Source organism: Fringilla coelebs (genome assembly GCF_963513975.1).
Source record: "Fringilla coelebs genome assembly, chromosome: 7".
In the NCBI taxonomy this organism is placed as follows: domain Eukaryota; kingdom Metazoa; phylum Chordata; class Aves; order Passeriformes; family Fringillidae; genus Fringilla; species Fringilla coelebs.
Window position 1 is genome coordinate 21,074,295 of NC_140035.1, and position 26,758 is coordinate 21,101,052.

The 26,758-nt window shown below is 38.4% G+C and overlaps 1 protein-coding gene across 2 annotated transcripts in view; it reads right to left on the minus strand.

Moving 5' to 3' along the window:
- The window catches only part of OLA1 (Obg like ATPase 1), an 89,414-nt gene extending 64,127 nt beyond the window's left edge, over positions 1-25,287 (minus strand). Inside the window, exons 1-4 of one of the 2 annotated variants that reach the window (XM_084209018.1) lie at positions 25,208-25,287; positions 24,893-24,993; positions 23,065-23,208; positions 14,127-14,254 (exon numbers count right to left, since the gene is read on the minus strand). In XM_084209018.1, coding sequence (XP_084065144.1) covers positions 14,127-14,254; positions 23,065-23,208; positions 24,893-24,993 — 373 coding nt within the window. In that variant the 5' untranslated portion in view covers positions 25,208-25,287. Of the gene's footprint in view, positions 1-14,126; positions 14,255-23,064; positions 23,209-24,892; positions 24,994-25,207 lie in introns of those variants that run through there. The other variant, XM_084209019.1, reaches the window with a different exon arrangement.
- Between the last annotated feature and the right edge of the window lie 1,471 nt (positions 25,288-26,758).

The following is a 26,758-nucleotide window of genomic DNA, read 5'->3' on the forward strand; positions in this document are numbered from 1 at the left end:
TTTTTCTTTAAGTAAATTGGCAGGCAGTATAGCTAAGAAAAAACATGTTAAGTGAACAAAAGATGGATTACTCTTGACTAGACTTTCCATTTTGGTGAAAAATCAGAACCCTGATCACAAGCAAATTTCTCTGTGGTTTGCTGATTACTAACATTAGAAATGTTCTCCGAATCATTTAAATCATCTGTTTCTTCACAATGTGCTTTCAGTTACTTGTTTTCAATTTTCAATACAACATTGCTGATAATATTACAATATTCCTTCCTCCTAGGAGAGGCAGTTAGACCCTGTCTGCATTCCACAGGAGCACAGCCTTGGTCTCGGTGCAGCTCCATCTGCCCTTCTCCCCCCTACGGCCAGCCCAGCTTACCCACCACCTACTCACTCCATCAAGACATGAAAACTGGTGGCATATGATACTGATTTATGAATTCAAACTGCCTCAAAAATTCAAACTGTATTTAAATACAAGTAGTATTTTCCCTTACCAACAATTTCCAAAAAGTTCTTTCTTCTCAAAAATGCTGAATATTTCAGCCTAGTTCCGTGGAATGATTTCTATGCAGCGCTTGTATAATTCAGAATTAATGCACTTCCATATAATTACAGATGCTCTGAAACAAAGAACGTTATTTGTTCACCAAGATAAAGTTTAAAACAGAAAAAAAAAAGTAACTTCACAGTGATTTTATGGTTGAGATTTGAAACTGCTTTGTACTAACTTATCAAATTTCAGCAAATTTAAGGTTTCAACTTAAAACAATTCTCCTATAGCTGCAGTGGTTTTAGAGATATTTGACTTGATCTTTCCAGTGAAAAAGCTTTCAGTTCTCTGAGATGGTGAACAAATTATTGTTTCTCATATTTTCACTGCTCTAATACAATAAATTAACAACATTCTAGTAAATAGCACCACTGGTGTACAAAATCCTGTTAACCAACATAACCATGCTGTTATACAGCAAGAAAACAAAAGTGGGAAGGGAAAAAAACCTCAAATCAGCAAACATGCAGAGGCATTCTGGGAAAAAAAAAATCCACAAACAGAAAAGAGATGAGAGAAAAGCTTGACTTGATGTTTTTAGCTGACAAAAGCAGCATTTCTCTCCAGCAGGGAGGGAATTTGGATGTTGCTTATGGGACACATGAAGGGACTTCTGCTATGACTGCAGCACACAAGCTGGAAATGCTGGGGTTCTGCACCAAGCTGTCCATACAGTGACAGTGAGGGCACGTTCCAGGCAGGCAGTGCCTGCCAGCCCTGCGTCCCAGCATCGCTTCCTGAGAAGCCCATGACCCCTCTCCCAAATCCAGCCCCACGTGCTCACAGCTGATACCAAGGAAGTTGCCCAGCCTGCCCAGTGAGGGCCAAGAGCAGGGCACACAGGAAGATAGAGTCTGTAGCCATCAGCTCATCTCCATGCTCAGGGAATCCACACACATCCACAGGGCACCAGTGTGGGAAGCACACTGGACACATCCACACACCACTCGGATACACCACTCTCCTGGACTCCACTGGCTCCCTTAATTCACTGACCAGCAAGCTGCACCTTTCCACCCACAGCAAGACTAGGAAAAACTGCAAAATTCTTGCCCAAAATGCTGGCTGGTTGGGATAATCAGAATTATGATGTAAATTACCTTTACAAGTGTCTAGTCCATCATATTATTCAACAACAATGCTCAAATGAGGTAGTCAAACTACTTTAGCATGGCAAAATTACACTAACCATATAGGAGAAAAATGAAAATTTAATAACACCTAACACTTTTTTTTTAAATAGGGGGCTTCGTTAAAAGCAAATTATTAAATAATTCGGAATGGTTTTATCTTCTCTTAGTAACTGAAACTCTGCTGAGGTTAAGTCAGCAAGACAACTGAAGAGCTGAGCAGCCAACTGAGCTGGCAGTACCTCTGCTCTGCTAGGCCTATTCACACTGCACCTACCAGTGTGGGATACTTCTCCATAAGGGAAAAACATATATGCAATGACCCACCCCCTCCAATTATTTACTTAAGAGTGCAACTGCAGCCACTAATACCTAAAACCACTCATGGTAGATCCATATAGAGAGGGGGAAAATTAAATTTAAACAAGCGTATGAGTGTTGTTATTTCAGTGTGGGACAAATCAACTAGAAGGAAACAATCTTTATCTTCACAGGAAGAATGGGAATTTGTAAACGATCAATTAACTCACATGCTAAATTATTCACTCTAAATGACACAGTCACCTTAATGTGAGCCTGCAAAAGTAATCAATACAAAAGAAAGGAAGATGTTTATTTTTGTTTTCTATAAATATATACTGATTAGTTAAGGTTCAGACCAAGCCATCTTTATTCATACTGAGCAGAACTTGACTGCAATTAGTGGAATTTGAATCACACAGTATGACTAAATAGAAGAACTACACCATTGGAAAAAATATAGAAGTACTTTAAAAGGTCACTTTTGTTCTCTCTCCCTACTTGCTTACATACACAATTTAGGGAAAATGACAACAGGAAAACATGTGAAAGGATGAGAGCATGAATTAATAATTAGCCAGTTAGCAGCTTGGAATTATGCTGGAATAATAAAATGGAAATATCTTAATAAAGTGAATGTTGTTAGTGGCTTATCAGTTTAAAAATAATCACATTCTTATTAAAGCCACTGTATAGAAAGAGACTAAATGAGAGCTGTATTTTTTAATACTGTTTTGCATGGTCTTTACCTTGCATTTATATTTCTTTTCATATCCCATCCCCACAGGATTATTGTTGGAACAGTGCTGTAGTCATTATCTGACTGTAAGCTACTTTTAACTTTATTTCTATCTAAATCTCTAACTTGGATTATTCCTCAGAAGGGCAAGTTACTAGACGAGTGTGCAAGAATAGGGAAGTTGAATTTATGTACTCCTGTCTCAGCCTTCGGGCCCAAGGAGAAGAGATGACTGCTGAAGGAATCCTTGAATGCTCCAGGACTAGTATGCAGCCACAGAGATTTTATCACAGATTCAGTAGACCCAGTAAGTCCTGCACACAAATATGGAATTACACAGTAGTCACATTCCTTCCAAAAACAAAGCAATTGAATACAAAAATCAGCAATAAAGTAGCTTAGTTAGAGCCTCATTTCTTCAAATGGGAACTATTCCTCATGACTTCAGTATACAGAAATTCTGAAGAGATGTTATGCCTTTCCTAAGGTTGTGGGGCCTACTGCATATTCAGCTAACATACAAAAACTACTACCTTCACCCACTTGGTAGAATTGTCCACAAAAACCACATTTTATCCAATACAATGTGATTTGAGAAGGGGACAGCAGATATTTCACAAATTTCTATAGCACTGAATATCTGTTTTAATACAAGGAGAACAACTTTAAGAAATCATGGCCAAGTCACATGCAAATGCTTCCCATTCACTGTGAAATGGGAAGATACGTAAATAAAAGAAAAATACAGCAATAACAGAGGAACAGAACATCACAGATTAGGTCTTTCCAACAGAGAAAGCCATCCAGTCGGTCTCTGTACAGTCATTAGTACAGTAGGGTCAGAATCAGAAAAGCGTGGTTTGCTTGTGGGTTTTATTTTAAACCGTGCAAACAAAAACTATTCCTGTTCACGTCAAAACGTGTTCATATGGAACAAAACATCTCCTGCAGTCCAGATCACTTCACTGCAAGGCTTTTTTCTCTGTTCCAATATCATCATGTGCCATTAATTTGCTAGCTGAAAAAAAAGAAACCCTGAAGCCTAACATGTATTTTTATCTACTTGTTAAAAAAAGTATGAGAAATGCTCTCCATAATGGTGAAGGGAGGAGGAATGGAGGGGGTGGGAGACAAGAACAGGACACAAAAAACCACCTTTTCCAAAGACTGTTCTAGGCAAAAGGGACATGTCATGTTAAACAGTAGTCAATAGCTGTATACAACCAGTAAACAAATTCAGCTCTATGAAAAAAGAACTACATCACCATTTAGTGGTTGCAATTTAGATTATTCTAGCGTGTAATACTTTAATTGTATAAAACAAAGCTGATGTCACAAACACAAAAGAACTTCTTGCAAAGCAAGCACCACAAGTAATTTTTATGCTGCCACTGATGGCTGACAAGTGATGAGCACTTTGTTCGAATTCATATACTTATGCATCTAAGGCAACAGGTGGCTTATAAAAAGAAAACACTAAGAGCTTTTTAACTCTTCACTATCAAAAATTTTATAATAAGTTTTATAATAATGACTAAACAATCTCTACAAATTAAAGCTCATAATATTAACTACAAAGATGAACCATTGCTCAGGGAAAATGATCTATTATTTTGCTAAAAGCAGAAACTGAGGTAAGGTTCTGGATCCCACTGACCTGAGGTCTGCCTACACTGACAACATTTTGTAATTGCACAAAGCACTCAATATTTAAATAATAGCTTAAGATATATAAATTAAATCACTTTAAGATAAAATAAATTATATTTTCTTGCTGTCTTTTCTATATCCATCTCAAATAATAGCTGAATGTTGTGATACCCTTGAAAGGAAATTTCTGGAAGTGTATTTTCAGGTCTTAAAGCCAACTGAAAGTGATGCATTTCAGTTGTTGCTTAATGCAGTTTTGGGCCAAGACTGGCATTATAGAAAAAACATGTTTTTTTCCTAAATATTGCACAGTCCAGTGAACAGTTTTGTTTTCTTTAAGCACACAGAGAGTTATTTAAAAAAATCATTCTGTGCTATGCTGCACAGAATGAAGGAACATACTTCATTTACATTTGCATTTAAGTGCAAAGAACTTCAAAACAAAAGACAGATTCAGATTTAAAAAACAGAATTAAAATAAAATAACCTAGAGCAGTATTTGCTGATTTTGTTACATTTTTTAAAAACCGGAAGGTAAGTTGAGAAGACAAAAATGCAGTAAGAATACCAAAACAATCTTTATATTCTGCCTTGTAATTAAGCTATGAAATAATCATCTGCTTATGATTAAAACATTTTACTGTTTGCTGGTTTGGATAGATTAAACTCACATACAACATATTAGACTCTTTCCTCTGCATGGCAGTTTCATCATGCTATCCCTAACAATTTAAAAATATGACATCAGTATTTCTTATCATGTGCACTACACACACAAAATTTCTATGGTGATGTTCATTGGATTAATTTTTCTGCTTTTTGATACTTCAGAGAACCCAACCCAGAGTCTTAAACTGGCCAACTTTTGGATTCCCTCCACTTCTTTACATATTTTGTCTGAAAGCAAGCAATCCTTCTCAGGTAGCATACATTCCTGTACTTCTACATTTCCCCCCATTTGCAACTCTTTCACACACTCAACCTCCCATTCCTATAGCTATTTAGCTTTGAGATAATTTTCACATCAAATTACCAAAGCGGGGAGCATAAAAATATGCAGGAAGTGTCAAGGAACTGTTACCTCAGTAACAGCCATCTAGGCTAGTACTGAAATGCAAACCTATGCTCTAACATATTTTAAAAGTTTAACTAGTAAAGCGAGTTTGAGGTACAGAAGCTTCTGCCATCATCCATATAAGGAGAAAAACCAATATGATGGAAGGTGGAATGAAGAAGGCAGAGAGAAGGAAAAAGGGATGTTGTTTGATTCTGTAAAGCAAGTCTTTTAAACTAACTTTAAAGAAAACAAATTAATCATGTATTACTTGAATACACAGAAATTTAATTACATACCAAATGAGAAACACTGACGTTCTGAAGAATCTTCTTGCTATTTTATCAACAACAGATGAAGCTTCACTTTAACTGCAAAACCTAAAATAAGTACCGAAAGTAGCATTTCTGAGGTATTTCACAAAAACGAATAAATGTTTGGCTTGGTATTTTGTTAATTGTCTCCAGGCACAGAGGCTCCAGGGTGTTGTCTGAGGCTACAGACCCCCGGAATCAAAACTAAAGCAATAGTCTCCAAAGCAGCTCTTGCAACTACTGCTGATAAACATCCAGCATTTAAATCCAGCCCATTGCTAATTCTGTTTTCCACAGGATAAAAATTCACCCTGAAATACACTTTGTACACTGTGCGAAGCAAATACAAGAGTGACAAGTTCCAAACAGAGAAAAAAACAGGCCGTAAGAATTTCTGCTGAGATGCCATTGATAACTGACTAATATATAAGTCATTGTAAACCCAAGTAGAAAAGCAAAACTTCATCTTCACCCAAAGTGAAGCTGGACTTCATCAGAACAGAAGAGAAAGGCTGGAAAGCATATTGAAAACATACCAACTATCTTTGTTGAAGGCTCCCCAAAAGAAGTCAGCAGATTTCCACATCAATACTTCAGTATTACAAGAGCACAAAGGCACATCTGCAACCAAACCCTGTATCTCAATAACATCTCAGCATAAATAACAGTCATAAATAACAGTCATAAGAAAGTCAGATTTCTTCAGACTCCAGTGGACAACATTCAAGGTTTAGAAGAAAACATCCCTACATCTTGTAAACTTAGAAGAAAACAAAAAAGAAAAAAAAAAAAAGGATGCAACTGGCATATTTCCTACGGCTGCCTTTTTACAAACATTTTTCATCTTACCAATCTCAGCTTAATGCTCCCTCAGCTAGAACAGCATGACTGTTTGCTGTATTACATATTGAATCTGATTAGAGAAATTACCTATTTTTAAAATAACCCAGCAAGAAGAATATGGTTATTTTTAAGACCCAGACCCCCTTTTACTTCAAGGTTTCAAAATCAGTTCCAACAGCACAGAAGAAAGTGGCAGCATATCCGTGAGAAAAGGTGTTAAGAGTATGGAGCTGCTTCAACTCGCAGAAGACCTTCCCATCCAGTGTACAAGTCTGGCACAACCTATGACTTGGAAAGAGACAAACACCTTTTTTTCTGAAAGTGGCATTTTGGCTGTTGTAGAAACCAGGCAGCTTTCATAAATAGCAATTCTGAAAGGAAACTGAACCAGAGCTTTTTCTGTCAGTTTATTAAACAGTCTCATAAACTCTCATAAGCAAAGACAAAGGAACTCTAAACTGACAACTCAAGGATCTCAGACAAATTTGTTTGACACAGAACAAAAAGGAAGTATATATTAATTAAATCTTACAGCAGCATATCTTAACTAACCCAGAAGCTTTGTTTGGTTTGTAAAGGATAAGTAACTTACAGCCAGAATAAGAAACCAAAGCCAGGCTCCTCCTGGTCTTCATTTGCAGTAGTTAGTCCACTGTTCAGTACACAGCAATCAGATATGTAAAGTGGTCCTTGTCTATTTTAATACTGAAGGCACATAAGCCTTGGAAATTATCACTTCAGCTCATTTGGGATTGACTCACTTGCATATTTAACTCCAAAGCAAGGAGGGATAGTGACAAAGAGCCTCCAAGCAGCAACAGCAAACTGCTGCCATTCACAAACACAGGGCAGCCCATGCCCTCAGCTGTGCCAGGAAGCATAGCCGTCTACAATTCAACTGAGAAACACAAGTGCTTCAAGAACCTCCCTAATTCAAGTTTTCCTTTAAACCCTGCATTAAAAAACAAAACAAAAAAAAACAAAACAACACCACCTTCTCAAAAGCATCAAAAAAACCCCCAACACTTTCTCAAAAGCAACTTTCTGAAAGGGATGCTACAATATTCTCAGTTTACAGCCTACCCACTTTTCTGATACAATCAGGCAGCTAATTAAAGTGAAAACACTTAACCACTTATCTTTTTCCAAAGAACAGTTACTTCACCTTTTCTGAGGTAGCCTTTCTCTGACCAAAGGAAAACAGGCAAACATTTCATATTAGAAACAGAAACATTAGGGAAAAACCCCAAATCCATCTGCAGTACTTTTCTCTTCAAGATTTCAAGAAAGTCAATGAAAGAGCAAAAAAAAAAATTTAATAAATTATTAAACTATCACTGTTTTTAAGAAGTCAGTATACTCTACACCATCAGCAAAGACACCCACTCAAACAGGTAAATATGTTATTCACGAACAGTCACCTGAACACCCCAACTCCATCGCACATTGACAATTTCTCTGAAGTATTACAGAGGAATAACTCATCTGCATTGCCTAAATAGCAATTACACACTCCCAAATCACACACACAGAACTGTAATAAAAGTAGTCGTAGGTCAAATAATAGCAATGACTCAGTAAAGATAGCCTGCCTGGTCTTTATTCTCAGGGGAGGGAGGGTTTACTGGTCAAGTACTTTATGAGTCACAGTACAGTATATTAGAAATTTTCTATGTATTCTTTAGAATTGAGAGATTGCCCTTGTAGCTCAGTAGGTAGCTCTCCTGTTTCTGGCCTGCGAGGTCATAGCTTTAAGTCCCTGCTGAGGAAACTTAACAAGTTCCATCTATAAATAGAATGGCATTAGATGCTGCTACTCTAGGAAGGGTGGTGGCCTTTAGACAGGAAATTTTGTTTTCATCTGTTCTGATACAAAAAAGAAGCTGGACATAAAGAGGCATAGGATATTATGCTAAAGATGAATGATAAAGTGGGTTCCAAAGCCCACTGTCACTTCAGTCAGCGTGATACTAACAAATCTAGCATTATCAAGCTATGATAAAGGCTAGACAAGAACAGTAATTTTCCTTCTCAATGAGAATAAGTAATTAAATAAAATTACAGACTTTACAATATTTGAGACTGAAACCTCCTAGGTACAATACAATCAAAATTCAATTTGTGACATCAAGAGGCAACCTCAACATAAAACAAATTTTGGACTGTTTGATTAATAATATAATGTTTGAACATTCATAGCTCTCTCTATCTGAGGAAGTAAAGTGCATCCTTGAGAGATGTTTAATTATCATGAATATGATACATATCAATTTTTGCTCCTATTATCCATATATTTGGGGAGGCATGTTCAGCTCTCAGAACAACTACTTGTGAGAAATTTTTAAATGAAACCTATTTTAACACTTAGCTGAGTTTATTTGTGCTTTATAGTGTAACCACCTAGCCTTAGAAGAACCCAGATTAAAGCTCAGGTATCAGCTTCATTTAGTCTGACAATGTAATTTACTGTTCAATAAAGACAAAGGCTAACTCACTACAGTGATGACAATTTTCCAGCACCTGTTCCACAGTCTGCACCCGCATGCCCAGGAAAACAAATTCACTCCTCTGCTGGAGATGAAGCTACAAACAGAATACTGTGAACAGCTCTGAAGTACAAACCCACAAATTTTGTTCATGTACACACAGCAAAAGAAAAGAAACACCAGCAATGTAACAGGATATTGGGGTGATTTTATAATGTGATTTCCTGCATCTCACACACACTAACATTAGGTTCAAGGATGACAACAGATCTGCAATTTTTCAGCGTAAGAGGTTACTACCCTTCCTAATTATCTTCTTGCCTAAGTGAAAAATCTGATTAGTTAATAGCTTTCCACAGCCAGCCAAATTAAGCTAGCTGATCCTGCACTGGCACTGATCTATCAAACAGGATGCTGGTGTACAAAATGTCTCCCTCTCTCTTGCAGGTGTAGGGTTTTAAAGTAAACTGCATGAGAGAAGATTGACAAGAATCCCATCTTGGTCCTTTAATTCCACTATCAACATTTTGGACAATAACGTACTAGTATCCAAAGCACACACAAGGCTCTTTCCTGCTCTTCAGATCCTTCTACAAACAACCGCTCTTAAGTATCAGCCTTCATTCCAAGTCTCTTCCCATGTTCTTGTACTGAAATTTGCAAATTGCATCACGCAATGCAAAACCAGTCTTGCAAATATAAATTATTGCAATTTTAGGGATAATTTTGCTGAAAGGAGTAAAGGAATGCCATTTTCATAACTCTGTGATTAAAAAAATTTCCTATGTGAAGTCTTTTTTCAAAATCAAAACACTGTACAATATTTAACCAAAAAAATCTACAAAGAAAAAACCCACAAGCACTAGATTAATACAAAGACACAACTGCCAGTTTAATTTGAAAGCTTTCCCAATTTCTGGATTTAATATGGAGAAGTTACTGAAAGCCAACTGAAAGTTTAGCTGAACTATGAGCTTTTGCAAATATTTTATTAAACTTTAATTCAGTTGCTCTAAAAATAAATAAGAAAATTTCAATTGGAACTATCATCTACTCAATAGCATACATCAATACATCTTGATAGTGTAACACTAACAAGTTTGATATGTGCGGACTATTTTTAAACTTTGGTAGCTTAGCAGTGAACGATTTGTATTTGTAAACAGGCAACACTTTTTTAACAGGTGTCAATTGTACTTAGTAATATAAAACAAAACCAAAGCATCTTCAAAAAACTGAACCAAAATATGTTAGAGACAATGCCACTTTAAGACAGGTATGTTAACATAATTTCAAGGTGAATTTTGACATTTTACAAAGATGAAAAAACAGCTTCAGATATTAGACGTGACAGAGTCAAGCTACAGCTGCATAAACTGAGCCACTGTGATTCCCAAAGCACAGCACACACATGCTGAAAGGATGAGATGTAAGTCATACTTTGTTCACTGAAATATTAGTGCAGTGGAGTGTGGCCAAGTGATATCCTCACAAGCCTCCTCTCAGTAGCAGTTGGATTCCAGCAGTAGCAATCAGCGTGTATGGTTTTTTTGTTAGAGAACACAGGGGAAAAATGCATCATGCATTAAGCATATAAAAGCTACAGATGATTAGCATCTCCATATAGAAAATACACACATTTTTATAGGAAGTCAAAAAAATCAGTGAAAAAAAGGATGCATCTTATTCAGTTAAATAACTTTATCATCACTTGTATTTTTGTGGGCAAATCAAAACACTAGCAGTATTACTAAAGGTTACCATCAAGCTTCATGATGGTAAAAAAATAAAGTTAAGTCAACTTGATTTTAAATTCTGAGCAAAAATCAGCTAAAATATTGTCAAACCCAGTTTTGATAAGTGATTTTTTCAAGTAAGAATAAACTACGCTCAACTGACATGATTCATAGCTATCAAAGCTTTAAGTAACGACAAATAGCTTTAGAAGTTATCTAAAACCCCGAAGGAGGCAGAACCAGGGGGTGGACTAAACATTTCCAGTTTTAACAAACATAAAACTGGAGTAAAAGCAATTAAAGCTTTCTAGGAACCCACTCGCATTGGTCACACCAGTCACTTCCGTAAGACCGCAGGGGATGTTTACCCAGCTTCACAGCTCTTTCACTCCTATCACAAAGAACAAGATTTCACGGATTATCAGTTACCAAATTCTCCATCCTGCTGCTAAAAGGCAGCTGGAGCTCTTCTGCTGTGAAGTCAGAGCACTTGCAGAGGAGCAAAGCAGGAGCTTCCCAGCCCTAAGAGCCTGCACTGCTCCAGCACCGGGTCACTGCAGGCAGCTCACAGGATCCTCTGCAGGACTGGCACACCAGGGGATGCCACCGGTGACCTCTCAGGTTCTTCCACAAAACCCAATGTTGCCTGCCCTACTTTAAACATTAGGCATCCAACTCTAATGTTTTTTTTTAATTGAAAAGGAGCATTTGATAGCAAAGTACTTTTACAGACAAGCTTCCTCTCATTTTCTGTACCTTTGAAGAGAAAGACTGGATTTCATTAAAGAAACTAAAAATAAGAGAAAAATGTGAAACATATTTTCTAGAAAACTAGGGCTGCAGAATATCAGTGGGAAGAGAAATTCAAAAACATGAAGAGCTCTGGCTATTTAACACCCACTACGTTCAAAATTTGACAGAGATGTAGTGGTGACTAAATACTGATATCTACCCTTTTCCTTACTGAAGCATTGTTTAAGCATAATTTGTAAATCTACACTTGTAACAAAATTGCCATTAATAGTTCACCGTACAAAGAAAGTAATTTTCTACAAGTACTTGCGACCGATCTGCCATAAAAGTTGAAAGGTGGTTAAAGCCATTAAACAGGGGAAGAAATGCTATGATAGCCTTCAAACAGCCTGCCTTCTGTCACCACACAAAACACTGCTGCTTCAGTCAAAACTGCAGTACACCTGAAACATGGAGAACAGAACTGTCAGAAATGTTCCAAATTAAACCATGAAACGTGAAGATGAACAAAGCTGTACCTTAAAGCACGTGTCAGGTTACTGTGGGACTGCAAACACCACTATCCAGGACAGACAACCATTTCAAAATTAAATCCCCCATTCACTCAGCCAGCAAATAAGTAAGCAAGTATATCTGAAGTTTTCAGAACTGGGTGTGACCGAAAGTAAATTATGCCCCTACCCCTAAGAAACTGGGATAACATCTGAAAGTTTTCTTTTTAAGTGTATGGAGAGCAACTGGTTTAGTATAAATATCAGTAAAGCATTTTCAGTTTGTGTACTTTTACAGAAAAAAAAATACCTACAGAAAGTATGAAAACCCAAGAATGGATTGCTCTATTCTGCAGGGGAAAATTTAATTCTCATTTGCTGAGCTAAGAGAAACTACTTTGTACTGTCACTTATCATTTGAGTGGTGCTCAACACAAATTTACCTCTCCTTTTACTTGTCCTGTTACCCTGCCATGTGTGGCTGCCACATGTTGCCTGTTTCTTTACATACAATAAATATACCTTAGACACATAAACAATGCTTTTATTGATTAAATGAAAACCATGTATCTCAAGAAAACTAACAGTCTAACAAGGACATGGAAATTTGAAGACTGAAAATTCACAGCCATTTCAAGATGGGGGTATTATTATCTCTTTTTAAGTGAAGTAAAGAAAGTAGAGAATTAGCTAGCTGGAAACAGAATTTCTCCTCAGCTTCATGCCATGTAAGAGCTTACCTGTGTACCCTATGGTAGATTAACTGACAGGCAAGAGCCTTCTCCAAAAAACATCTCAAAACACAAAGAGGTAACAACAGTGTATTCTGTCATGGCAGCTAAAAAACAACAAATACACATTCTGTCCTAAAGAAAATTAAGTTTAACATATCCTCAATAAATAAAGAAAACAGGAAATAAAGAAAACCCTGCAACCTAGAACTATAAAATACCTTTGCTGAGCTACCCAAGTTTGCGTCACCATACACAACTCCATTCCTATCAAGCCGCTTTCTTACCTTAATTAATACAACTTGGTTAATTCTCAAACTGCTTTCTGCAAAATTACCAAATGAACCAAGCTTAGTCAAAGCCTAACAAGCCTTTCTTCAATATACTCAGGCATGCAGCGCTTGAAGTGTACAGCACAGATCCACAATGACCTGCTTCTGACTTCCTGCCTGGCATCCATCAAAAAGAAAAAGATCAATTCTCTGAAGGACTCTGCTTCCCATGCTGGCCATTACCACAGGCAGCAGTAGTGTGTGCCACAACAGCACAAAGGCAAGGAGCAACACTTTCAGTGCTCAAAGGTGAAAATGGGTTCCAGATCAAATCAAAATGAAACCAAACGCTAAATTTTTCATGCTTTGAAAACGCACAATTCCCAGATCACTTCCTGTTACAGCTCTTCCTACCAACATTTTATAATTCTTCGCTTCTTTTCACCTTCAACAACACCTCCTTTCCAGCTTGCTGGCATACAAGTCTCACCCTCCAGTCCCCTGTCTATTATCCTTGAACAGGAGCAGCCTGCCTGGGTTCTTCATGAGTCACTTTCCCTCATGACTGCAGAGATTCAGCGTCCAGTGTCCACCCACCAGGCTGAAAACTGACAGTTGGGTTCAGGACACTGGTTCCCAAAGATAAAGGTTCATCAAGAACTTGGACCAAACCCTGGTAAAAGGCAACAAAGAAACTTCATCCTCTCCGGATCTGAAAAGTTTAAGGATTTACAAAAACAGTAGATTTCTACTTCCATTTCTGTCGTTTATTAACACATTCCACTTTTCCTTCTTCATGAAATTAGACAAACTGACATGCACTTCAGGCAAAAGAAAATGACGCATCCTTACTGCTGATTTCCAAAAACCCAGTTTCTTTTTAAGTCTTCAGTACAAGGCTAAAGAAGAAAGGCGTACCTGTTACATAGCAGAGGATGACGATTGTCTTGGCTGGAAAAACCTGATGGCTTTGAATTGAATGGCAGAAGTTGAATTGCAATAGATATTTGCTCCACAGTTATTAATTACAGTACAAGAGTGCGGTCCTTAAGCTAGAGAAAACAGATAAGTAAGTTTACATACGCATCAGATGAAAGATCCCATCACAGGCGTTAATGTGAGACAAGAAGGAATTTCCTAAGCCTTGTCCAGTGTGGGCTCCTTTCACAAGGCCAGCAATATCCACCACATTCAGAAATGCTGGAATTTTGCTGAAATATAGAAGTTAGAAGTTCCATTACTAAAGCATATTAGCCAACGTTTCTGGCACAGAAATAAATTCAGAACATGAAAATCCAACACTTCTTTGCTGCAACGAGTTTAACATCACAGTGTGGAATGCACTAGACAAAATTCCCCCCATCCCATGTAAAACATTCATTCTCTAAGTTCTCTCTAAATATTTATGTAAAATGAAGTAAGCTAGTTTTGAAGCGTGGAATCATACAGACAACTATACAATAATCAAGCAGGCCTGGAAGGCTGAGGCATAAATATGTCATGTGTAATGCACAGTTTTCACAGGACCAGAGAGATAAGACACAAAAGGCCATTGCACCCTTCTAATGCACACCTCCAAGGTTACCATTTCGTTCTGCAGGTTATGCAACTTTCTCAGAAGAGCACTTTTTTTTAATACAGTGCTGATTAAAATTAGCAGTGACCAGGGTAATGCAAACAATTTGGAAAAAAGCAGGTTAGTTAAGATGGCATTATAATATAAACAGCTGTGATGTTTTCTACCATAGTGAACAACAAAGGGTTAAGCAGACATGTTCACATGACATTTTATACAGCAACAACAGAATAGTCATTAAGTTCAAATTTGCTGACAAAAACCAGAAAGAAGCTTTTAAAGTTATGGGAAACTTATAAACTGCAAAACTTCTATCCTCCACAAATTCTCAACTTGTTAAAAAATGAACAAATAATATAATGGGCATTAAATTTTTCATGTACACTCTAAACCAAATTACATCTCCAAATCCAGCTGAATCAGGAAAAAACCCCAAGAAACCACTAAAACTTTGTGGTAAGGTGTTGACTAAAAGAACCTTCATATGCTCTATGCAACTAATACCATCATCATGAACAGTGTCAGAGTGCCACAGTGAAAGGCTGCAAATCCCCCATTTGCAAAAGACCAGAAACTGCACACCACAGTCTCAAGACCTCCAGCTTGATGGCTCCAAAATAAATAGGTGGAAGAGTACTTCATTCCCATCAAAGACTTCATCACCATCATATTTCATTAGCACTATGCTAGGACAAACACAGCAGCTCACCATTTTACTGGCAGTAAGTACAGCAGCAAATTCCCAAACCCACACAGCCCCAAGGAGAGGGGTGTGACTGCCCCGAGGCAGCATGGATGAAAAGAGCTGATCTGGAAAGCCCTCCCCTTGTTCTATGGTGAGTGTTCTCAACATGAGATTCAAATCCAAAGGTAAAAAATCTGTGGTCCACCTTAAGATGCCTTTTCCAAAGACCTACCTTTGCAGCGCTGCCCACAGACAGACACAACCACAAAGGTGGAAATGAGGGCTAGGGATAACCTAGCCAGTAATCTTCCAGGCAGTATTACACTTCTGAAATCTTTACTGTTCACAGCCCAAACTGAGCTTTATTTTTATTAGTGTGACAACTTGCTGATAAATACGTGTTTTCAAATACTGAATATCTGACAACATGACTGCTGTCAAATCTGTAACAGCAGGAAACTCCACCGGCAGGAAAACCACCTGTCTCATCACAGTGCCTGGTACGGCAGCTATAGCCCAGACAGAAAAAATGTAGTTACAAAAATCTATGGAACATTGTCAATGCTCTGAGCAACTGACTTACGTAGAACAAAACACAATTCCAACTTTTTTTCCTTTGGTGCTTTCCCACTTTCATTTGACTGCAAAAAAATCAGCAGATGTGCTCCCTCACTTGAAATTAACTCTCTAATTTGGGGAGATATGATACACTAGAATCTGTTTGAGTATGGAACATCAATTATTTCTGGAAGAGTGGTAACCTAAAGTTTTGTTTTCTACCTTGTTCTAACACTTCCAAAGAAAAAAAAATTATTTCAAGTAAAATAATTTCACAATACAAGATCAGGACAAAATCTTTTTGTTTACTAAGGTGAAGTTCAAAGTGTCACTAAACCTGTCATACATTAGGAACCTGTATACATTAGGAACTCAGTGACATCCTCCATGCAATTAATATCTTTGTGATGTACTTAGAAAGAGACAATTATGTAACACAATACAGTATGTTACTTACATTCAGGTAACATCATAGTAACTTTAAATTCCACTAGGCCCATGAAAAGAAGGGCTCATCCTTGGGAACACAGATATTGTGTGCTGCAAGTTAATGCTGTGGAATGCAGTCAAAAGCACATGAATATAAGTACAGTCTGAAGAAAACCAATTTTGCAAATTTCACATTTTTGTCCTGCTATATTTTTCTAACTACCAATATGCAAACTCAGAACAAATCCTTATTTAAGGCACTAGGAAGAGTAACTCATATTCTGAAGACAGAAGCCAGTAAATATTAATGCATTAACCCAGTAACTCCTTTTGCCTGATACAAGAACTTAACGTGCTTAAGAAGAAACTGCAGGCAACTTCCCAGTCCTTGCTTTTTGACACTTAACTACTCAGCAGCAAGACAGAAAAAGGCCACTCTTTAAAGCACTTCTCCATTGTCATTTTAAACTGTGTTTTAAGGAAAACAAAGGTGGCGTAAGAAATGTTCTTTGCTCCCCTCTCACCGTTCTGGTAGGATTAACCTCCTGGCCAGCCATCAGAACAGTTCACACTTTCACTACAAAGATGCTACATTAGGGCAAGACAGATACTTTCATATGTAGATGGCCACTCTATCACCAGAATCAACCTCATTTGCTACACAATGGAAAGAAAACCCCAGCACATTTCTTTCACAGCTGAGTAATGCAAGCAAGAGACCTTTGAAGTGTTTGGGTTTCCGGCTTTCTCACCTTCACTTTGGGTACCACAAAGCTCACATTCCAAGAAATTAAAACTGTTCCCATTGGCAGACACCTTGCCGGGTCTAAATCTCTGTCTCCTCATAGAAAGATGGACACACAGAAAAACAGAAAAAGGCACAAGCTAGCCACACTTGCCTGTACTCTGAAGGACAAAGAGTCAACATTATGAAACTAAATGAACAGAGAACACTGCACAGAACGAGGGGAAAGTACCGTTTATCTTGTATATGGTTTATTGAAGACTTAACTGCATTTTGCTTTTTTTCCTGCTCCTCTAAACAAATTAATTTCCATTTCTTAAGATTCGTTAGTCAGCATTAGCATAATGTCACTGAGCCTCAAATGATCATCAGGAACAGGTGGCATCAACTGATCATTTGTACAAATCAGTGCTACACCAATCTAGCATAAAGCATGTCACAAGGATTTATAATATGAAACAGAACACCAAATCCAGAAGTATTGCTATATTTTAACCACAGGTTTAATTCTTGAGCAGGGATTTTTTACCTCACTTTGAAAAACATTAGCATTGAGTTTGTGTAAGTGTACCATCTTCACTGTATGATCAACCACAAAGTAAAGAGCACAAGACTCACTGGGCCAGACAAAGTACAGTTTTGCAGTCTGGTGGTTAGGGCATTTTCAGGAATAAAAGGCTTATGCATCCATAGGGTTACATATTTTGCAGAAAAGAGAAATTCTTCCTTCCTGAAAATTCATACAAGTTAAGTAAGAGTCATCTGTTACCATTCACAAATGACCTGAAGTAAAAGCACCAACACAGAAAGAGGACATGTATATTCTGACAATCTCTTTGAAAGCCATTCAACTCTCAGTCTGTCCTCACTGCTATTTTTGGCTCATTTCCAAACAGAACAGTTTGGAACTCCCTCTTCCAAGAGACTGTTACAGCTCCCACAATCAATCTTGCAAGCAGTTTTGACCAATGTAAGCAAAACCTCTCACTGGGCAGTTAAAGGAATCTGTTTCCAAAGAACTAGGTACTGCAGATGAACCCTGGTCATTTCTATGCAAGAATGATTTCATTAATAGCATTTTATTCATGGTACTGACAAACAAGACTTGAACCCAATGGCACATGAACCAGAAGTGAAAAATCTGCTAATTAAATTGTGCTTATATGAATTATAAGACGTAAGAGACTCAATGTGGATTACAACACATGCTCTGTGTCCAATACATGCCAAACACCTGAATTCTCAAACTATTCAGTAAGTTATTACACCAACAAAATACAACTAACTACACTTTGCCTTCTCTCATCAGGCAGAAAAGATGGCTCAAGTCACCATTACTTAGGAATTTTCATTCACTGCTGACAAACAAGCAATGCTAGAACACACCTCACAGCCCAGCTGGTTCACACAGGCTCAGAACAAACTGAAGAGCAGGCAAAGTCAGTAACACCTAAGGAAAAAGAACACTAACAACAGGATATAGTTACCAATTTCCAGCAATTTTCTGTTAAAAAATGGGATTCTTTTACAGATGCTTACAAGACTTGCAGCCTGCTAAGTTATTGATCTCTCACTTTGAAACTACAGGTGGTCTCCATTCCATGCTCTTCTTAAACATAGCCTAAGTCCCACATGCTGTCCCTCAAAGTCCCACTGCTGATCTGGTTTCTATAAAATGCTTTCCAGCAACTGTTTACATAATTTTGACTTTAAATCTTTATCATGTATCTGAGTATGATCTCCTATATCTCCTATAATGAGTTCAAGGGAACTTTCATTTAATATTGCAGAAGACTTTCCTGATCTAGACAGCAATGGGATTTACTCAGATTTAGTTCAGTAATCATCATTTGAGCAGTAAAGATCTAAATGAATGAATTTTATCACTCTGCAATGCAACAGAACAAATCAAAGCAATCTGCTGACAAAAAAAACAGAGATCCTGAAGTATAATGGACAGTGCTGGAGTTGAAGAGGGGTGTGAATACCTAGTTGCAATTTAGATATTATCTTCCTTTGAGATAACCAAAATTGCTTAAAAATTTAAGTTTGAAAAAGACATCCAAAATAGATTAGAAATAGTCTAGGTGGAATAGAAACATTTGTGGTTGCAATAAGCTTTGTGTTTGTGAACATGTGTGCAAGGCAACTCACAGGTGCAAACCAGGAATGAAACAAATACTGACAATTTTTAAAGCAGTTTTATAGACCCCTTCTCTCGACTCACTCTTGCTTATAATCACATCTGATTTTAAGCAAGGGAGGAAGAAGAAAGGTAAGATTTCAATTTCACTTTTTCATTAAGATTTTCAGACAGGCTGATTCCTATCAGCCAAAGCAGTCGTTGGGTGTAATTACTTACAGTTAGGCTGTAGTTAATTACCTTAGGCTTACAGTGCTTCTTCCTGAGTACTTCTTTTAGTAGTCATGTAACTTAAAGTAGAAAAAAATGCAAATAATGGCAGTGAGGAGACTGTTGGGGCACAAAATAAACAAAATAAAGAGGAAATTGCAGTTTCCTCTAGTACCTTGGTGAAAATCATTTTGAGGCTGGACTCCAGTGTCACTTGAGGCACATCTCCTGGTCAGGCACAGCACACCACAACTGTGGCAACAGGCTAGGGGACCTATGGCCTAAGAGTGGTGGGCACATACACCCAGAGGCTTTCAAGCTATTTGTGGGTTAGAACACAAATCACTGCTCACATTACATGAGTTTGACATACTTACACTAGAAAAAAAGTAGTTCTAAGTTTAAGGTGATTAAGCAGCACTTTAAATTTAGAACAAAAAATACACAAGAAAATAGCTTCATTAAAGCTTTTATGAAGTTACTAACGTTTCTTCAGACGCACTATACACACAGTTCTTTTTTTGAGATACCTATCACTCCTAAAAACACAGTGTCCCATAAAATATTAATTGCAGTTAACAGAGCAACTCTCATGTCAGGAGCTACTTGTTGAGATGAAAAACATCTCTTTTCCATTACAGAATTAGCAGACCTGCTACCTACTTATTATTCATAGATAGGTGGGGAGAAATACACCTTTCTGCTTTAGCTCCTGCTGAAGTGAATCGGTCTACAGAAAATACTCTCTTTCCAGTTCCTAAACTGGAACTAATCCAATCATCAGTCTGAAAAACCTTGATTGAAAGTATCTGTACTGAGGTAACAGAGGTAGGAGGACAACAAAATTAGAAGTCAACCATCTCCTTTCTGAGAAAACTACACATGGGCACAATGTAACATGAGTTTTCACTGAATATTGCATGAAATTTATAACAAACAAATAAGTAGTTTAAATATATACATTAAGTTAGCAACATAATATAAACAATTACCTGAAAATCACAAGCATTCAGAATTGTGTTTAATATATTAAGATTTCTTTTTTTTAGTATCCAGTTTCATTCACACCAAAAAGCACAGAGTAGTAACACTAAAGCTCAAAGCAATCATCTATATAATTTGGCAACAACATAAAAGCTTTTACTGTAAGTTCTTAGAGCCCACCTTCTGTGTACAGTCTATATCATTCAACTTATTTATTGTCAACAGTCACATACATCCCACTGCTGCAGAAAGAAAAAAAGCACAGGTTACAAGTTCTGCCAGTGCACCTTAATAGATTTACCTGAAGATAACTGTCTCTAAATTTTTGCCTATGTGAATTCATTTACAAACATTTACACTTCCAATTAATACCAGTCAGCTTTCAGCATGGGCTAACAAGTGACAGCACAGCAGTCCCAACGAAGCTGAGGCTCTTCTCTTTTGGAGAGAGGACTGGATCTTCAAGCAACAAACAGAACCTGAAGATCCCAACTTCTCCTCCAATGGCAGATCAGTAGAACTAACTCACACCACAATGCCCCTGGCAATAGAGTCAGTCTGGCTGCAGCAGAGCAGTGCCAGCTCAGTGGCACAGACAGCAACTGCCAGCCCAGCCCTGTCCCTCTCCTGGCTCCCTGCAGGCACCAAGGCAAGATCACTTCGTCCTGTCACACATTATTTCAGTTAAGACAAAGTCACCCCTTTTTTCTTTTCCCCATCTCCCAACAATGACTGCAGTTCTGTGAAGACTAAGTGTAACATATGGAAAATAAAAACCCAAATGCTTTAGATTTTGAAAGACAAAATCTTGAGGCTAGACAAGAGTCCAATTTAGAGAGAATTCACTGTTTATAAACATTCTGTGTGCACAGATGGATTACATCTACTAATCCAAACAAGTAGAAAATTACCACAGAACGTATTACATAAAGATGAAGAACAAAATCAAGACTATACAGAGAAATTAGGACATTTAAATTACAATTCAGTAGCCTATCTTTGTGACTACAGCTTTCTTTTCCTGAGTTAGTCTGAGGCAGACAAGCAAGAAACAGCCCAGTAAGTTACCTCAGTCTAGTGCCCTACTGGACTAACACTAATTATCTCTGCTTTATTATTGTTACAGTGAAATACAAAAATCACATAAGCAGCATAAGTGAACTCAGCAGATATAACTATTCATTAATGCCCACATCCATTAACTTTAAGTTACAAATGTCTGTAGAAAGTCAAAAGACCATTCAAATAAAAGCTGATTATCCAGCTTATCAAACTCAGTATATTTACTGAATAAAGACAGAAAATATACTATTTTCATTAATACTTTAGAGCGATGAGTTAGGAGGGAGGGAAGAAGACTTTGCTAGTCAGACAACACACATACAAGTATTTACAATCTTAGCACTCCCTGTAAAGACAGATGGCCAAAGGCAGGGTGAGGGAAGAGGTAATAATCTCTTTGTCACTTCAACTATTAATATGGGAGTAGCTGCTCATTGCTAAGTGACCATAAAAAGGGATTACTGACATGGCCAAAGCAGCACTAATAGTACAAGTTAGAAGAAAACTGTCAACAAAACTTAAAAGCTATGTCATTACCTCTGCACAGTAAACAGCCTGAAAGCTCTGTCTCTAATTCAGCAGTTTTAAGATCCATGCAGTAACCATCATGGTTAACATTGACTTGAGCAGGAAAAACAAGATAGCATGCAACAATTCACCTAAAAATACAGCATATTAGTGCAGTATTTAACAACTGCACAATAGTTACAGACAGAAACAGCTTGTTTAGACCTGAAAATTAAGCCAGAAAATGGATTTTTGGTTAGCAACATATCAATCTTTTTTTAACTGTGGGTGAGATCTGGCTCTAAAACTGAGGCCTGAGAGTTGGAAAAAAGCACACACATGCATGCTAGTTTGTCCTATGATTTATGTACACTCACTTGATTCAGGATACCTCTGCAAGTAACTGCACACTAAAATTAATCAGTCAAAAGTCCCTATTTAATTTTCTGTTTTCTGAAAGCACCTTAAATTTTGCTGTTCAAGCAAAAAAAAAAAAAAGTTCCCACATTGAACATACACAGCAGATTACAGTCAATAGCAAAAAAAAAAAGATGTGACAAAATTAACACACTCCCGGAATAATGAAAGAACTGGGAGAAATGTACAAGTAGCAGAGCCTATCGAAAGGAGAGAAAATTGGGGACAAAAAAGACTGCCCACAAACCTATTGCCAAATAACTGAGGATGCAGGGATAATGACAGATATTTGTTTAGCTTCATAGAGCATACACAATATTCTGAATGTTTCAAAGTATAGGGTGGAAATCTTTCAAATGAGCAACCTTACGACAAGTCAGGTATGTCCACTACTGTTTATTTTCCAAATCTCTTCAGAAGATCCTCCATGGCACCTGGAAGCAACCACCTTCAAAGACAGGAACACCTAGCACCAAATGCTGCTGAGCAATGACTGAGAGCTCCTATATTTACCATTCTTATAAAATAAAGGTCATATCAGGGGCATGGGAAAGGTAAAATCCAGGTAGACATATAATTTCATATTCTAAAACAGACATCAGTAACAAACTTCCAGACATTATAGCTGCATTAAACTTTTATGAAAAGTTTTGGTTCAGTAATACTATGTCAGCTGCCTTACTGCGGAAAAATATTAAGAATTACCTTGGAGGTTTGTGATACTGGCATAGGAAGTCAAATCTGTCATCTGGCACAGGTACTCGACTCTCATTTGGATCAATAGTACAGAAAGGAAAATTTTCCGCTGCCGCTTGACTCTTTGTTAACACATTGAAAAACGTTGATTTCCTATAAATGACAGAAAAACATTCTTAAAGTAGCTCAATTTAGAAGCATTTAAAAGTACTGGATCAAACCACATTTTAACCCAAAGCAATACTGAGCTTTCCATTTACTTCAATAGCAGTGACCATTCCCCTGATTCTAGCAGAAGGCACAGGAATCTGGAACCCCACTGAAACCCAGTGATGCTTACCTCTCTTCGCTACCCTTTCAAATTCCCCTAAGTATGTATATTGTACACATATGTACGCAAAAAAAAAAAAATTAAGTCAAAAGCAATGCACAACCCTACTGGCTATTTCTCATTTTCTTCAAGTACAGTGAGATACCAGTAAAGATGCTTGAAACTTTTTTTTTAAGCTGGTTTTGCCATGACTCACCCTTTCCACACGTAAATTGTTCCTTAAGATTTATTTACATTGTAACACAATTTCAGTATCTAAACAATAAAAGTCAACAATGAAAAGAGAAAAAAAAATAGCACAAAAAGCAAACCACATCAGTTAATCAGTTACCAATAATCCTTGGTGCATATGAAGATACAATTGTACCTTACCAAATTATTTTCATCCTTGTTATGTACCAGTGGCAACAAGCCTACAAGTACTCTACCAGGGGGAAAAAAAGAGAACACTTTCCCTTAAACCAAATAACAGATTACTTTGTTAGCTGACATTTATTAAGCCAAAAGAGCAATTTATTAACTCCCAAATTTTCTATAATAAATATTCAGGTTTTTGTGATTTTCAGAGCTGCCCTGCATACATCCAACATGCTCAACTAACAATTTTCTTTAAAAGTTACATCATAACATAATTGAAAATGCTGTTTATCCCCATTGACATGCAATACAATGTTAAAGCTAATTATTTCCTTTATGGAGTACATCTTAGCTACACCCTGAAAAACAAAATAAATTATAATGAAAACATAAGAAAGCAGTGCTTCCAGCTTTAAGACACACACACAATCTAATTTGTTAAAGATTTAAACACTGAGAATGCTGAGACCTCCTCTTAGTAAACAGGATACAGAAATTAACACCAAAAAGTTTCACATGTATATCCTTCAGGTAATCAATTCATCCTCCTTTTCAAGTAGAGCTCCTATGAGGAGCCATAACAACAGATGAGAAGCATGACAGAAATCAATTATTAACATTCCATCATCTCTTCCAAACTGTCACTTAGGCTTGTCTCGCTGAGAAGACTTCTTCTCTGAAGAAGTTTCAAGAAAGAAAGTCCTCTTCACTGCTAATTATATGGAATAACTAACCCCTTCCTGTGCACATCATCCCAAAATATAAAAGGAATTTGTTGCGCATGTCTGCCTAAGTATTTGCATGAAAACATGCATTAAGCATACATGACAGTAGAAGTAAGAAAACAGAAAAGAGAAAGGACATAGGGTTTTATGAAACTCAGCAATTAGTAAGACTTCTCCTTTCTTTGAACCCTTCCCTATTATCTTGTCCAGACTCGTACACACCTGACTATCGCTGCCAGTTTTGCGTCGCTTCACCTGCAAGTACTTCCAGCTACGGATGGAAGCGCACCACGGAGCAGTTACAGCAGTGTCCCTCAGCTCCTGTCCCACCTTTCTGCACCCACGCGGCGCCTCAGGTCGTGCCCTGCGCGGGGCCACAGGCGGGGAGAGCGAGCAGCCTGCCCGCCCGTCCCCGCACACCTACCCCACGTTCGGCAGCCCGACGATCCCGATCTTCAGGGACGTCCCGAACCTTCCGATAATCGGGTGCGACTTAACCCCGTCGCCTCCCTTTTTCGGGGGCATCTGCAAGCACAGAGGAGGGCACACTGAGCTCCCCGCGACACCTCCGCGCACCCTCCACGCCCCGTCCCCTCCCGGCACGGCGCAGCGGCCCAGCCGGGGCCTCCGCCTCCAGGAAGCCCAGGAGAGACACCCGCGCGGCGGCGGCGGCGGCCGGGGGCCGTGCGGGGCTGCTGGCGGCCGGGCGGTCCCGACCGCGGCCGCGGAGCCGGCTCACCTCGGCGCGGAGCCGCCACGGAGCAACAGCAAGAGCGCCAGCGGCCCCTCGCACGCGGACGCGCCGGCGGAAGGGGCGGCGCAGCCGCGGGGGAAAGGTCGCGCCGGGCGGGAGGGACGAACCCCCGGTCCCGCCCCGGCAGCGACGGCACGGCCCGAGCCCGGCACGGCCGTGACGGTGCGGCCCAGCGCCGCGCCGGCAGTGACAGCGCGGCCCGGCCGCAGCTAACAGCAGCGCGGAGCACCCGCAAATGTGCGCGCAAATCACAGAATCGACGGGGCTGCAAAAGTCCTCTGAAATCATGGAGTCCAACCTATGCCCAAACACCACCTTGTCAACTAGAGCATGGCACTGAGTGCCACGTTTAGTCTTTCCTTAAATACCTCCAGCAACCGTGACTCCACCACCTCCCTGGACATCCTATTCCAATGTTTAATCAGCTTTTCTGTGAAGAAATTTCTCCTCATGTCCAGCCTAAACCTTCCCCGGAACAGCTGAAGAAGACCATGTCCTCTAATCCTATCACTAGGTGCCCGGGAGAAAAGGCTGACCCCTACCTGGCTACAACCTCCTCCCAGGGAGTTGTAGGGAGTGATAAGGTCACCCCTGAGCCTCCTCTTCTCCAGGTTCTGTTTGCCAGCCCATCAATCCTGCACCAGAGCAGGAAGCATTGGAAAGGTCAAATATCCCATGTCTAGAGAAGTGCCATAGGTTTTTTGGATTCAAAGGAGCACTAGTGCTTAGGCACACCACTAGATTTTTGTGCATGCTTATCTAGATAAAAAGGCATATGGTCAGGAGACCCTTGTAAATACATTGTGATTGATTTATAATATTTACATGGCAAATTAATAAAATAATCTAGGAATAAAATAGGTTATGAAGAATAGATGAAACATTTAGAATCTATGAAAAATTAGTTGCAGAAAATGTTACAGAAGTCAGATCAGGACTCTTAAAAAAAATTAGACATTTTCTTTAACTCAGGCTCTGCTTCTCTGAACCATTAAAGACAGGCACCATCAAGTGTTGCCTGCTAAGAAAATTGAAGGAGAGAAGGCAGTAAAAACTATTCTTATAGCATGCCCTATTTTAAGTCCGTAAGACAAAATTCTCAAAACTTGAAAAACACCAGAGTGAAGGAGTCAAGGTGAGAGTATCATCAGATACATATCATCTCAGTCACAGTAAAAGGAATATAATATTGAACATATTTTTGAATTTTTTTAAAGAAAGGACACTTTTACTAAGCCTAATCCGAAATTATACATTAAAAATGTCTGTTACAACTTTTACATTTCAGTGACATGAGATTTTTGCAACAATAATATTGAGGAAGAGAATGCTGTATCTGTTCAGAGTTTTCCTATTAGGATAGTGATAATAACAGGTTTTACTAGTAATATATTTATGTGGTCTTTCTACTGTCTTAAAATCACTATACACATAAGAGGGGAAAAAAGTATATCTAGTTCAGATTCAGATACAGGTGCTTTGTTGAATAAAGCTAATGTATTACTACACCAAACATTCAGTAAAATTAACAGAAAT